General features: G+C 34.7%; 1 protein-coding gene across 8 annotated transcripts in view; it reads left to right on the top strand.

Moving 5' to 3' along the window:
* The window catches only part of TUSC3 (tumor suppressor candidate 3), a 184192-nt gene that overhangs the window by 76399 nt on the left and 91722 nt on the right, over positions 1–16071 (top strand). For all 8 annotated transcript variants that reach the window (XR_014239093.1, XR_014239094.1, XM_082375040.1 and 5 more), the window contains exons 3-5: positions 1198–1315; positions 5197–5337; positions 9252–9392. Coding sequence is in view for 6 of the 8 variants with exons in the window: in XM_082375040.1 (XP_082231166.1) it covers positions 1198–1315; positions 5197–5337; positions 9252–9392 (400 nt within the window). In the remaining 2 variants the exon portion in view is untranslated. The remainder of the gene's footprint in view (positions 1–1197; positions 1316–5196; positions 5338–9251; positions 9393–16071) is intronic.

The following is a 16071-nucleotide window of genomic DNA, read 5'->3' on the forward strand; positions in this document are numbered from 1 at the left end:
TAAAGTCCTTTAGGTCTCTAACCCAGGAGTCTCATGGCTTCTGCCAGCATCCATGAAACAGTAACGGGCCAGCTCGTTAGCAAGATGAAATCTCAGACCCAGCATCTCTGCTGCTTCTAATCCAGTATTTTTCCTAGCTTCTCCTTGTACTGCAGTCTTCTCTGAGATTGTAACTTCCTCCATCAAAACTTTTCCACTAGCCTTATGTTTTCCAGATAGTTCTTGAAATCGCTTATCTGCTGCTGACTCCACTCCAAGTCTTTTTGTGACTGTGGGGTTATACTTTTTTATATCTATACTTCTTTTGGGAGAGACTCCCCAGATCTCCTGTGAATAGTCAACCGTATGGAAGAAGCCCCCTCTCTCTCTTTTTAAAATTAAAGTTTTAGCAATCACTGTTGCTTCTTTTTCCATGACTGTACCTACATCCTTCTAGCAACACCGTTTCTTTATTTCTACTCCCTGCCTTCACCTAAAAATAGAGCTTTAGTATCTGGCATATCAACAAAATGTCCAATAGAAACAAATTCAAAATAGGAGTAAATATGCTCTTAGAGAAGAGCTTGTTTGTGGCATTTGGTTTAGCTACTCAAATTTTTGCTTACTTTTAGGTGTGAATGTAAATGCATTTTTAGATAGATGGAATATATAAAGGTGCAGTACAAGTGTATTTACAGTTTTAAAACATATATCCATGATTTTTATTTCTCCGTTAAAGTGAATTCCAAAATTCTTAAAAATTGCTCTGTGCCTTTTACTAAAAATCATCAGAAGATTTAAGTTATATGTATAGGAAACGGCACAAAATGATTTTATCCCCTGTAATAAGAGTTGTCAGGCTTCTTATTTAAAGGGTCAGGATGGGCTTCTTTGCCCACACACTTTCTATTAGAACTCCTCCGCTCTGCCCTTATGTAGCGTAATAGCAAACATAGCAGTAAGTAAAGGAATCAGTGTGGCTGTGATGCAGTAGCCCTTTATTCACGAATGATAAAGTTTGAATTCTGTATAATTTTTACATGTCATGGAATGTTCTTTTTATTTTTTTCCCTCTGTTTAAACTATAAAATCTACTCTTAGCTTGCAGTCCATACTAAAACAGGCCAACTCTTGCCCCAGAATTACCTGTTTCATTAATAGCTTTGTTAATGTTTGAATACTCGTAATGTTTCTACTCTGTCCCATTATCCTTATCAGGCAAGCTAACGAAGAATATCAAATACTGGCGAACTCCTGGCGCTATTCCTCTGCTTTCTGTAACAAACTCTTCTTCAGTATGGTGGACTACGATGAGGGGACAGATGTTTTTCAGCAGGTAAAAGAGTTTCATTTTAATAACGTATTTAATAGAGTTAGTTACGATTGCTGCATCTTTGCCAGATAAAAATACAATTCAGTGAATACAATGAGTAGTTATTAATTATGTGATATGATTACAATAATTACAGTCAGTGTTATCTTTATCAGTACATAGTTTTTGCCATTAGTGAATAAACACGTTTTGACTTTTCCATTATAGAGGAAGTATGTTTTTTCAGCATACAGTGGCAGTTTACATGCATTAACCTTGTTTTGATATTTAATTGTATGTGGTTTGGGTGGTATTTTGCATAAATTTGTGAAATTTTATGTAAGATTCAGTGTAAGTTTTACTTAACCTTTATGCTGTTTTGGGGGGATATAAGGCCTTTAAGGGGGTAATTAAGGTTAAATGAGGTCATAAGGATGGGACCCTAACCCAATGGGACTCACGTCCTGCTTCCTATAAGGATACCAGTCCTATTGGAATTTGTCGTGATTACATCATCATCGCTAACATTGAGTCCTTATAAGTCCAAGGACTCTTCTAAATACTTCATGTGTTTTCTTTCATTTAGCTTCATAACAATCCAAAGAGAAGTATGTTGTTTTTATCTCTATTTCATAGATGAGGAAATTAAGGTATGGAGAGGTTAACATCACTTGTCCAAGGTTACAGAGTTAGTATATGGAGATAATAAAATAAAATGGTGATAGAATTTGAGCTCAGCTGTCTGGCTTCTTGATCCCTGCTGTTACCCGCAGTTATTAATTTCTTGTATTTATCACTACTTGATCATGCCTTTCAAATGTAAAACTTAGTGCCATACCCAGCATTGATTAGTTTGGGTATCTTGGTCTATTTTATTTTTCTCACATGTGACACTCTGGTGCAGTTCTTTACCACATCATGGAAAAGTATGTAGTTCTGTAAAGACTCAAGCTAATTGTAAATGGTCCATTAGTGAGTGTTTCTGCTTACTTGCTTCCAGATTGATAATTCATTCTTCTTTGACAGTTTCTAGTTAAATAGGATAAATTCTCTCTTTTTGCCTTCAATACCCTTTACCCTTGGGCTTTCCTATTAGTATTCTTCATTTATTTTTTCCTTATAAATTTATTTTACCTTTTGGGCATGTTTCCTTTTGTCCATCTATTCAGGAAGTGTTATTGAATTGGTAAGGAAAACATACATAGTTCTTCCCCATAAGGAGCTTACAGACTAGGGAGCTAATAATATAAAAATAAAGTAAAACACATAAACATAAATGTGTAATTTCAAATAACCGTGTAAAGGTAAATTACAGTGCTATAACATCCAAACATTTTTTCATGTAATTTATAGGTCTGTGTAGAATCTCAGGAGACTTGGCCTTAGAGATCATTAGATGGAAGTGCTATATATATAGCATTTGGTATATACATGAATGTACATATTAATAATTGTACATTAATGTATTAATGAATACATATGTTCACTCAGTATACACATGAATCCTCTCTGCCATCTTAGAAAACAGTCACCCAGGTCCAGTCTGATTGCTAGAGCAGAGGCTTCAAGCCCAAATGTCTACCCTGGCCAGGCCTGCAAGCTGAATGAGGGAAACCAGTTACATGAGTTTAGTTTCATTATGGGATCTTTGTTTATGTACATACTTAGTATATTAAAAACATTAGTACTTCACTTGACTAATTAAATATGTTCCCTCCTATCTTTATTAGAACAAAATCTTTCTTGGTCTTTTTTAAAAAAATAAATATTTAATGGAAACACTCAAATTTCACTTTTTTCCTAACTGCTGTAAGAAGTAAAATCAGCAGAATGCCATGCAGCTGACCGTTGGTTTCACTGGCATGGGTGGGGCTACAGTGGACTGGACAGGACCAGCCGACCCAGTGAGGGAGATGCATCTCAGCTCTCTCTCTAGTGGAGAAATGCAGGCCAGTGGAGCTAGAGCTGTTTTTCAAGTAGAGACCCAAATAATGAATTTTTATATGAAATTTCTCTATCTTTAAAATGTTGGCAGCTAATTCGGATTGAAGAAAACCAAACAAAATTGTGGGACAAAGTAATCCTTCCTTTGTGCTAGGTACTGACTGTATAGCCTGCCAGTATATAAACATATAGATATACTGTTAGATATAATTGTTGAGTTCTTTTATATGCTTTAAACATTTTTTTTAACTTTGGCATAGATATGAGAGTTGAAGTCAAGATTGTTTTTAATTGAAAAATTTCCTCAGGTTAATTTTGAATCAGCAGAATTCCAAACGTAGCACTGCTTTGTTTTTCCAAAACCTAGCCCCTGGCTTAGCAATGGGAGTTTTCATTTTAAAATGCAGAAGTGCATAAAAGTTATAGCTGCTAATGATTTTTATGGGGAATTATAATCTACAAAAATAGGGAAGTGTATATTTTGTTTTACTTGGGAACTACTAAAAGATTCTTAATGCGTATGTTTTCTTTCTTGCTAACTACCGAATCACATTTTGTTGAAGTGCTCTCTCTAAACTGATGTCTTAAAGCACTGTCAACACTGTCACTGTGGTGTCTGGATATGATATTAAGAACAAGTGCAGAAATTTGACAATCTCTGGCTTGTTGGAGACTTGTTTGGAAAGTAAATTATGTGATTCCCATGTGATGGCTGAGGCTAAGTGTCTGACAGCAGGCCAACAAGTTAATGATGTGTTAGAAGGCGCTCTGCACTAGCAATCAGGAGTGTGTTGTACCCTGCTTTGTGTAGCCTTGAGAATTTGTATATTTTAATTAAGATGAAAGCTTTGAGTTATATTTTTTTAACTCTAAAATTCTAGGATGCGAAGTCTTAGCATGGAGTTTCTGATTGTTCTAATGCAGGGACTTCCTCTCCCTGAATCTTACACTTACATATTGGCTGTCACTATCTCTTGTGCATCTGTCAGGAAACACGTGAACAAAGTGTGGAGGGGGAGAAAGCACAGGGAAGAGAGGAATTGGTGACTGTGTTTTGTTCAATTTAATAAAAATTACTAAATGTCCGTAACATGCAGGCCCACAGCTGGTACTGCTGTATCTTTACCTTGATGACAGCAAGCATGATCTGATGTTTGTTGTTACTTCTATTTGCTTTTTATTCTCATTATTGGGGAATGCTGAACTATATATTGGAAGTCAGGGCCAAAAATCTCTTTGCCTTTCATTTGAAACATTTTTCATAATTCTTGGGCAGAAAGAATTTAATCTGTATGTATGTTTTGCAGTTTACTCCTCAATGCAAATTAACCTCATATTTGGTTTTAGCTATTATATTGTTTATAATAGTGTTTTATTCAGTATAGTTTTCAAATGGAGCTTGCCTTTAGAAAATAGTTACGAGATATAACCATTTTGAGACAGTTGAAATAATAGAGGAGTTGAACAAAAGTCTTTAAAGTTTTAACAGAGAAGTCAATGTACTTGAAATTAATTACATGATATATTTATATCTTTCATCAAATGCTGGTCCTTTTTCTTTAATAACTGCTTGCTTAAGAAGTGAAAACAGTCCCTGTACCACCAAATTACAGTGTTTCTATTTTGCACTTTGAATCATTTCATTCTTTAGTTGCAGAACTCTAGAAAATAAAGAAGGAAATGGCCGATGAAATAGATGATGCAGCTGGGAATATGAATGATGCATGTTAAATGTGAAGGTTCAGCAAGCTTGGCCTAATTCCTAAGTTCTTTTCTATTCAACGATATATTAAGATGAATAAAAACAGTAGTTAAGCTCTGGAAAGCCACTTGGGTTTTCATAATAAACGCTATCTTTCCAAAATTCATGCAGGAAAAAAAACCCCATAAAATGTCAGATGAAGGATATATAAAGATTGCTGGGATATTGTATTTAGTATGTTTTATCTCATGTTTTACAGCTCAACATGAACTCTGCTCCTACATTTATGCATTTTCCTCCAAAAGGCAGACCCAAGAGAGCTGATACTTTTGACCTTCAAAGAATTGGATTTGCAGCTGAGCAACTAGCAAAGTGGATTGCTGACAGAACGGATGTTCATGTATGTTCTTATTCCCTACCAGTTTTAATAATAGGTTAATTAGCGTGGTTTGGTAGAACATTGTAATAAGGCCACAGGATTTTTTTTTTTTTCCAATTTCTCTATGGAACATTTCTCCTTGCTTCAAGAAAACTGCATCTGATAGCTGTAAGTTAAACTTTGAGTTAGGTGAATTTAAATGGTTTTTAAAATAATGGTTCTTAAAATATCAGGGAACCATTAATACGTAAGTTAGGCACAAAGTAATTTCACAGGCTAAAAAATATACTGACTGTTGCTCAGCGGTCTTAGTAATCAAAGAAATTCTAACTAAAAAGCCAGTTGTATAATTTTTATCTATCCTTTGAGCAAATAAAAATGGGATAATACCCACTTTTTCATGAGCCATGTGAGAAAATGCCACTGACATATACTGTGCTTGGGACTATAAATTGGTGTAACTATTCTAATGGTACGTGTCATGTGTTTATTTTATGGAATTTAACTTAATAACTCCACTTGTAGGAATTTAACTTAAGGATATAATCAGGAATGATTTAAATTCTTAACCATAGGAAGAAAATTTTAAATGTTCATTTTAATGGAAAAAATCGTAAAGAAATCAAATGTGTAAAAATAAGAGACTGATTAAATGTGCCAGAGTCTAGACAGTGGTTTGCAAGAATATTTGATGTAGAAAGAAGCTTAAGGTATAACAAGTGAAAAAGTAGGTTAGAAAAATAGTATTTATAGTATGACTCAGAAAAGCATAAATATGAGTGTAGATGTATAGACAGTTTATTCAGCAAGTAAGTGAACAAAAATGTTGATGATAGTTCATGTCTGTGTGGAGCGCTTGATGTCACCAGAATGTTCTGCAGTGAACAATTATAACCAGCTATTTTAAAATTATATTTACCTTAGAAGTAATACAGAAACATTGATTTTTACCATAAGGTGTAAACACATTTATTCTCAGTTGAGAAAGACGTCTCTCATATTATACTACCATCATTGTAAATAAAATAATATAGGTATTAATGATATTTCAGTGGCTAAACTTACTTCCTAACTCATCATTTTTTTGGAAATGTTTTGGCAGATACTCAGCTCTACAGTGTATGATTTATTTGGTACAAAATATTAAAGGTAATATGGAAAAGTACTATTAATTCTTTATAAGAAATACTAAATTTTAATCAGAAATGATTCTAACCTATTATCATACTTACACATTGTTAGTAGATATATTTTTTTTTACAAATGTGGATCTATTTGTAAATAATTTCAAATTAAAAAGTTCCACAAATGAAAATAGTATAGTTTCAGTGTATACCCTTTATCAGGATTCACATAGTGTTGACTTTTTACAGCTTTTGCTTTGCCATTCTCATTCTCTTACCTCTCCCCCATGCTGTCTCTCCACACATACTTACACACCCACACACAGTCTTTTTCTGAACCATTTTAAGGTGCATTGCATTTCCTAAGAAATACATGAAGACGGTACAGTTATCACCTTCACAGATTTACATTGGTATAATATTTCTGTTTGAGCTATGGTACATATTCTAGCTTTGTCAGTTGACCTAATACTATCCTTTAATAATATTTTCCCACCTTCAGTACAAGATCCAGTCTGGAGTTAGGTATTACATTTACTTGTCCTTTAGCCTTGCTTAACCTGGAACACCTGGAACATTTCCATAACTTATCTATCTTTGTCTTTTAAAAACATTGACATCTTGAAGAATATAATCCTCTCCCACTTTTTGAACTGAATGATCCTCATTTGATTTGCCTGATGTTTGTTTTTGACTGGATTCTGCTAATGCATTCTTGACCACAATACCACAGAGGTCATGTTTTGTTCTAACTACATGTATAGCCCATGATGCCCTCTGTCCCTCATCGGTGATGTTAATTTTGAACATCTTATCAAGGTGTCTTTCATTTCTCCATTATATAATTACTGTTCTTCCCCCCCTTTCTAATTAGTAAGCTATCTATGTGGAGACACCTTAAGATCATGCAAATATCCTACTCCTCATCAAAATTTTGTCAATATTTAGCATCCATTGATGATCCTTGCCTGATCCAGATTTTATCATGATGGTGTTCCAGTTCTAGCACTTTGTCCGTATTTCTAGTTGGCTCATAGCATTCTACTGTAAGCAAGAGTCCTCCCCTCTTTATCACTTACTCATTGGTACAGACTCATGAATTGCTTTTTTTTTCCTCCAGTGGTTTGCAAGTTATTACTGTGCTTAAATGTTTTGGTGCCAGAATTGTTCTAGATTTGACTAGTGGGTGTCCCTTCATGCTGGCTTCCCTGTCCTTGTAACATGTCTCCATCATTTTCTTTTAAACACTTTCTTACTTTCTGACATAATATGTTTCAGGATCATCTTGTATCTACACATCTATTCTACCCAGTGCTCAGTTAGCCATCTCTCCTAGGAGCCTTGGTTTCCTCTCATGGGGAATGTTATTGGAACCAAGATCTGTGAAATCGTGTTTATGATTTTCAATTACAGCTACTTTAAAAAAAATAGTCTCTGTGCTTTGATAGGCACCATCAAAAACTGAAAAGACAACCCAAGAATGGGAGAAGTGTTTGCAAATCATTTTTCGTATGAGGGACTTATATCATATCTAGTATATATGTAGGACTCTTATAACTGATAAAAAGACCACCCAATTAAAAATTGGGCAAAGGATGTGAACAGACATTTCTTCAAGGAAAGTATACAAGTGGCCAATAAGTACAAAAAAGATGCTCAACATCATTAGTTATCAGCAAAATGCAAATCAAACCCACAGTGAAATACCACTTCACACCCACTAGGGTGGCTAGAATCAAGAAATGAGGTCATAAGCATTGGCAAGTAAGTGGAGAAATAGGAACCCACATACACCACTGGTGGGAATGCAAAATAGTGCAGCCACTTTGGTAAACAGCTTGACAATTCCTCAAACCATTAAACATAGAGTTTCTATGTGACCCAGCAATCCCACTCCTAGGTATCTACCTGAGAGAAATGAAAACATACACCTACACAAGAACGTGTACAAGAATGTTTATAGCAGCATTATTCATAATAGCCACAAGGTGGAAACAACCCAAATACCCATCAATTGCTTAACTGATAAATGGATAAACAGAATTTGATATCCCTACAATGGAATATTCAGCCATAAAAAGGAATGAAGCAGTGGCGCATTTTCCAACAAGGATGAGCCTTGAAAAGATGACGCTAAGTGAAAGAAGCCAGTTACAAAAGACTACGTATTATATGAAATTCCAGAATAGGGAAGTGTGTAGAGACAGACAGTAGATTTATTAGTGGTTGCTTAAGGTTGGAGGGTGCGAGGAGTAAGGGAGTGAATGCTAAAGGGTATGGGATTTCCTTTTGAAGTGATTCAAATGTTCTGATACTGACTGTGGTGATGGTTGCACATATCTGTGAATATGCTAAAAAAAAAAAATTGGATCGTGCACTTTCAAAGGGTGGATTGTATGGTATATGGATTATAGCTCAATAAAGCTATTTAAAAAAACCTTTTAAAAAGTTCCAATTTGAAATAATACAAGTATTATACCCCCCATCTCACCTCTACTTTTTACCAGATGATCCCATGTTCCATGGGTGAACCAGAACAGCTCTGGGATGAATATAAGTAGGTTTTGCATATATTTAACTGTATTCACCTAAAAGCACCTGAAGAGCAAGTTGTGTTATATAGCCATGATGTTTTAAGGCATGTATTTTTTGACTCATAAACAGCAAAAGGAATGTTATTCCCAGGTATGAAAAGTAAGGTGACACCTTGCTGAATTATTTGTGTTAAAGACTGGAAGGACCAGAATATGGTCCAACGGAAAAGATTAATACTTTCCTTTAACTTTAAAAACTTTCATTGTATTCTTGCAGATTCGTGTCTTCAGACCACCCAACTACTCTGGCACCATTGCTTTGGCCTTGTTAGTGTCACTTGTGGGTGGTTTGCTCTATTTAAGAAGGAACAACTTGGAGTTCATCTATAACAAGACTGGTTGGGCCATGGTATCTCTGGTATGTTAACACATTTACCCTATTTCTTTGTGTAATGGTATAAGTTGTATAATATTAACAAAATGAGCCAGATTATTATTACTATAATGGAAATCAAGTCTGGATGAGAGGAATTAGCTCTTTAGGACTTAAGGTGATATAATTTAAGTTCACTGTTAGTCTAGACTGTGCTATCTCCCTTCTACTTTTCACTATTAAAATGTAATGTCTTTCCATGTGTACTTGGCATATTACAAGTGCTAAATGAATGTATGTTGAATACATTTAGAAATATACTAAGAATTAGTAGTTTGGAGACTCTTACAAACTGAAGCAGTTGGAAATGTACTCATTCAGTTGTTTTTTTCCAGCAACTCTTTTCTTGTGTCTCTACTATGTGCCTGATGTTTATTAGGTACTGGAGGTGTAAAGGTAAGACGTAGACCCTACCTGTACGTAATTCATCGTGGGGATACAAACTAATCAGAAGACAAATACAGTGTAATGTTACACATGCTGTGATGGAGGTAAGCACAAAGTATCATAGGAAGGTCACCTAATCTTGAGTGATGAAGGTCATGACAGGCTTCCTAGAGTGTGTAACATCATTTATGTTTTAGAATGATCACTTTGGTAGCAGTGGGCAATCAATTGAAGGGTAAGTCTGGGATCAGGAAACTTGGTTAGGATACTATTAGGAGAATCCAGGTGAACATGATCCTATTTCAGTTTGTACTAAAAGGATTTTTCTTCCCTTTATGATTGTGCTAAATTAAAAAAAAAATAATTATCTAATAAAATGGAAATGTAAACAGTATATAAATAAAATATATTCAGTGATATATCTGATACTGAATAGTTATACTAATTAAAAATATTGGTGTAAAATAATACAAATGGTAGCATAATATCTATATTATGCAAATAGACTTAAATTCTTACTAGAAAATGGAGCTTTCCTAATTATAGTGGGTTAATATTTTTCTCTTTGCTTTTTATAGTTTAAAGACATATGACTGTTTAAAGCAAAATATGACACTGCATTGATGGATTGGTGGGTTTGTTGTGTGTGTGTGCATGACAATAGCATGTTAAAGGATAAATTGAGCTATGTTGTTGAAAAGTGCCTATATTTTACCCGATGTGGTTCAATATCAACTTTAAATTGATTAGGGTGAGTTTAAGATACATATTGTAATCCTCAGAGGAACAATTGAAAACATAATACAAAGAGATTAGCTGGAAAGCTAAGATAGTGATTAAAACGGAATACTAAAAATATGTATGTATAATTAACACAAAGGAGGAATGAAAGGAGGAACAGAGGAGTAAAACACAAGAAACCCAGTACAATTTAAAAAATGACCTAAATACTATCATATCAGTCATATCATATCAATATACTTATGTACTTTAAATATAAACAGATTTAGTACCTTGATCAAAGGACAGAAATTGTCAGTTTGGATCAAAATGCAATAGCAGACTATGTGCTATCACATAGAATGTGTAAAGGATTATTGCTACTCAGTTATAAGACAGAAATCATGGTTTTAAAAAATGACACTCTGTTTATAGGTAAGATGGCATTATGCATATGCCAACCTTTTTCTCCTGGTGATATAACTATAAAACCTGGAGAGAATGCAAGGCTCAAGTATTTGATGTTTTTAAAAAGTGTAAGCAGGTAGATCAGGTAAGAACATCAGCTTTCAAAATGACATCTAATTAGAAGATGTTGAGGGTTGATAATTTTTTGTTTACTCTTTTGGTTTTTCTTGACTTAAACTCAGTTCAGCTTGAAAGTTGAAAGTGAGCCATGTGGAGCAAAGATATCTAGAAGATATCTCTGGTTCTGGCTTAAGGAGCAGTAAAGGGAATCTATAAAGCTCATCAACAAAATGAAAAGATTTTGGTGTCATATTCAAAACATTGCTGTGAAGACTAATGTCAAGGAGCTTTTTCCCTGTATTTCTTCTAGGAGTTTTACAGTTTCAGGTCTTATATTTAAATCTTTAATCCATTCTGAGTTGATTTTTGTGAGTGGTATAAGATAGGAAGTAGTTATTCACATTCTTTTGTATGTGAATATCCACTTTTCCCAGCACTGTTTATTGAAGGGACTGTCCTTTCCCTGATGTATAGTCTTTGTTTTCTTGTCAAATATTTCTTGATGGCATACGCATTGGTTATTTGTGAGCTCTCAATTCTATTCCATTGGTTTATGTGATTTTTATGGCAGTACCATTCTGTTTTGATTACTGTAGCTATGTTATATAGTTTGATTTCAGGAAATGTGATGCTTCCAGCTTTGGTTTTTTTTTTTTCCTCAGGATTGCTTTGGCTATCTGGGATCATTTTGTGGTTTGTATTGTTTTTTCTATTTCTGTAAAAAATGCCATTGGAATTTTGATAGTGATTGCATTGAATCTGTAGATGGCTTTGGGTAGTGTGGACATATTAACAATATTAATTCTTCCAGTCTAGGTAGTTGGATATCTATAGTTGGACACAAGATACTTCCCATTTGTTTTCTTTAATTTCTTTCATGAATGTCATGTACAGATCTTTCACCTCCTTAATAAAATGCTTAGGAATGAATTTAACTGTTTTTGATGCTGTTGTAAATGGGATTGTTTTATTTCTTTTTCGGATAATTTATTATTAGTGTAGAAATGCAACTGAGTTCTGTATGCTGATTTTGTGTTTTGTTTTTATTTATTTTTGGCTGTGTTGGGTCTTTGTTGCTGCGTGTGGGCTTTCTTCGCTAATCTTCGTTGTGCCGGCTTCTCATTGCAGTGGCTTCTCTTTGTTGTGGAGCATGGGCTCTAGGCGCGTGGGCTTCAGTAGTCGTGGCACACGGGCCCAGCAGTGGCACAGGGGCTTAGTTGCTCCATGGCATGTGGGATCTCCCTGGACTAGGGCTCAAACCCGTGTCCCCTGCATTGGCAGGCAGATTCTTAACCACTGCGCCACCAGGGAAGTCCTTGGAAGTCCTTGTACGTTGATTTTGAACCCTGCAACTTTAGTGAAGAAATCAGTGATTAGTTTGAACCCTTTTTTGGTGGAGTCTTTAGGACTTTCTGTATATAAGATCATATCATCTGCAAACAGACAGTTTCACTTCTTTTCTGATTTGAATATCCACTATTTCTTTTTCGTGCCTAATTGCTCTAGATAGGACTTCAGTACTATGTTGAATAAGATTGATGATAGGACACACTTTCTTGTTCCTGATCTTAGAGGACATGATGTTAGTTGGGAGCTTATTGTATCTGGCTTTTATCATGTTGTACATTCTTTCTATACCCAATTTATTGAGTTTTTATCATGAAAGGATGTGGAATTTTGTCAAATGCTTTTTCTGTATCAACATTAATGATCATGTGATTTTTATTCTTCATTTTGTTAATTGATTGATTTGCAGATGTTGAATTGTCTTTACATCCCAGGGATAAATCCTACTTGTTAATGGTGTATGATTCTTTTAATGTGCTGTTGAATTTGGTTTACTGTATTTTGTTGAGAATTTTTCATGTATATTCAGCAGGGATATTGATCTGTAGTTTTATCTTTTCATTTCGGTGTAATGCTGGCCTCATACAATGAGTTTGGGAGTGTTCCATCTTTAATTTTTTGGAAGACTTTGATAAGGATTGGTATTGTGGTAGTATTTGCCAGGGAAACCATCTGGTCTTGGGCTTTTCTTTGGTAGGAGGTCATTAATTACTGATTCAATCTCCTTACTTGTTATAAGTCTGTTCAAATTTTCTATTTCTTCACGATTCAGTCTTGATAGGTTTGTGTTTCAAGGGTTTATCTGTTTCTTCTAAGTTATCCAATTTGTTGGCATACAGTTGTTCATGGTAGTCTCTTATAATCCTTTGTATTTCTGTAGTATGAGTTTAATGTCTCCTCTTTCATTTTTTATTTTATTCATTTACCTTGTCACTTGCAATCATTTTTTCCTTCACGTCTATTTTGTTTGATGAATGTATAGCTACTCTATTTTTTATTTTTTTTGGTTTCCACTTGTGTGAAATATCTATTTCCATCCCTTTTTTTGAAATTATTTGTCTCCTTGAAGCTGAAGTGAGTTTCTTGAGGGCAGCATATAGTTATGTCTTCCTTTTTTATCCAGCCATTCACTCTATGCCTTTTGTTTGGATAAATTAAATCCATTTATATTTAAAGTAACTATTTTTTTAAAATTAATTAATTTATTTATTTTTGGCTGTGTTGGGTCTTCGTTTCTGTGTGAGGGCTTTCTCTAGTTGCGGCAAACGGGGGCCACTCTTCATCACGGTGCGCGGGCCTTTCACTGTCGCGGCCTCTCTTGTTGCGGAGCACAAGCTCAGTAGTTGTGGCTCATGGGCGTAGTTGCTCCGTGGCATGTGGGATCTTCCCAGACCAGGGCTCGAACCCGTGTCCCCTGCATTGGCAGGCAGATTCTCAACCACTGCACCACCAGGGAAGCCCCTTAAAGTAACTTTTGATAGGTAAGGACTTACTAATGTTATCTTATTAATTGTTTTCTGGCTGTTTTGTAGTTCCCTTGTTTCTTTCTTCTTCTCTTGTTATCTTCGTTTATGAATTGATGATTTTTTTGTAGTGGTATGCTTTGATTCACTTCTCCTTTTCTTTTGTGCATCTGCTGTAGTTTTTCTTAGTGGTTACCATGAGGCTTTACATAAAACATCTTATAATAGTCTCTTTTACCTTGATAACTTAACTTTGATTGTATACAAAAACTACCTTTTATTCTCCCCACACACATTTTGTTTTTGATGTCACAATTTTACTTTTTTATAGCTGTTGTTTTTATTTAATTTTTGTTCTAGATTTAAGTCATTAACATAGTACCATGTTACAGTTTTAGAGTATTCTGAATTTGACTATATTCTTGCCTTTACCAGTGTGTTTAGCATGAAGAATGTTTTTCAGTATTTCTTGTAAGGCAAATCGATTGGTGATGAACTTCTTACCTTTTAAGGTTTGTCTGGGAAAGTGTTTATCTATCCTTCATCTCTGAAGGACAACTTTGCCAGGTAAAGTTTTCTTGGTTGGCATTTTCTTTTTTTCTTGTAGCATTTTTAATGCTTCATTCCACTCTCTCCTGGCTTGCAAGGTTTCTGCTGAGAAATACACTGATAGCCTTAAGGGGTTTTCCTTGTATATGAGGGATTTTTTTTTTTTTTTCTTTTGCTGCTTTTAAAGTTCTCTCTTTGTCTTTGATTTTAGACAGTTTTACTATAGTGTATCTTGGAGGAGATGATTTAGGCTGGGAGAACAGTATTTTGCAAAGTGGAGAAAATGAATTAGGGCAAGATTGTTCACGTTTGTCTTTAGCAAATATGCTTAGAGAGTAGTTTTGAAAATAACAAGTCTACTTTTTAGTAACTTGACTGCTGTTAAAAACTATCTTTTTTCCCTCAATTTTAATTACATCAGGAAGGGACATTCCCTAGGGATAACGTCTAATAAGCAAAGCAGTCCTTTGACTTTTTCCTATGTTTATAAAGACCTTTATGTAAATATACATTTGTATACATATTTTTAAACTAAAACTTTAAAAAAATGCATTGTTCAGTGACAGTTGTATTTGTTTCCTAATTGTGAAAATGCAGATTTAATTCTGTTTTCGGGGTTCTTTTCATCAGCCATTATTTCTTAAACTTTCTGCCCCTTTCTTCTTTTCTCCTGGGACTCCAGTAATGCACAGATAGTTCCGTTTAGAGATATCCCATAGTTTATGTAGATTTTTGTCACTCTTTTCTATTCTTTTCTCTGTTCCCCCTGACTGGATAATTTCAAGTGATCTCTACTTGACAGCTTCTTTCTTCCAGTTGATCCAATCTGATGTTGATATTCTCTATGGCATTTTTCATTTTATTTGTAATATTCTTCAGCTCCCAAATTTCTATTTGGCTCTTTTTTATGATTCCTATCTCTCTGTTAAACTTCTCATTTTGTATTATTTTCCTGATTTTATGGACTTATCTTTGTGTGTTTTCTTGTAGCTCATTGGCTGAGCTTCCTTAAAACAACTATTTTGAATTCTTTTTTAGTTGGTCACTGGAAAATTGTTTTCCTTTGATGATGTCATGTCCCTTGAAATTGAAGTCTTGCATTACCTCCTCCAAAATTAGGTGGCTTTGGGAGAGAAATTCCTTTCTTCAGTCATGTTAGTGACCCTGAGGCTTTCTCAGATCTTTTCGGTGGATAAGCCTGTTCCACACTTTTTGTTCCCTCTTGTGGGCATACACAAGATTGTATCCTTTCTCTCAATCTTGTAAAGCTAGGTTGGGGGCTGATAGCCTCCCATTTGCTCACTTTCCCTAGGGTGGTGCTGAATGCTCTAGTTTGTGTCCTTTCTCCTAGTCCTGCAGAGTTGACTAGCTTTCTGCATGTGCCAGTAGTTGTTGCAAAGGCTTACTTTCACCACCTTCAAAGTGTGCCATGGTATATGGCAAATCCTGCTTATGAACATAGAAGCAAAAAGTTTTTTGAAAATGTGTTACCAACCAAATTTAGCTAATTCATGATGAATTAAGAAAGTGAACTTTCTTAATTCATGATGAATTAATAAAGTGAACTTTCTTAATTAGGTTAAGGGTATCTTAAAATCTCTAGCAAATATCTTAGTAGTGATAATTTAAAATGATGCCTATAATCACCTGCTTTTCATCATTTTCTGTTC

Source organism: Balaenoptera borealis (genome assembly GCF_965194805.1).
Source record: "Balaenoptera borealis genome assembly, chromosome: 21".
NCBI lineage: Eukaryota > Metazoa > Chordata > Mammalia > Artiodactyla > Balaenopteridae > Balaenoptera > Balaenoptera borealis.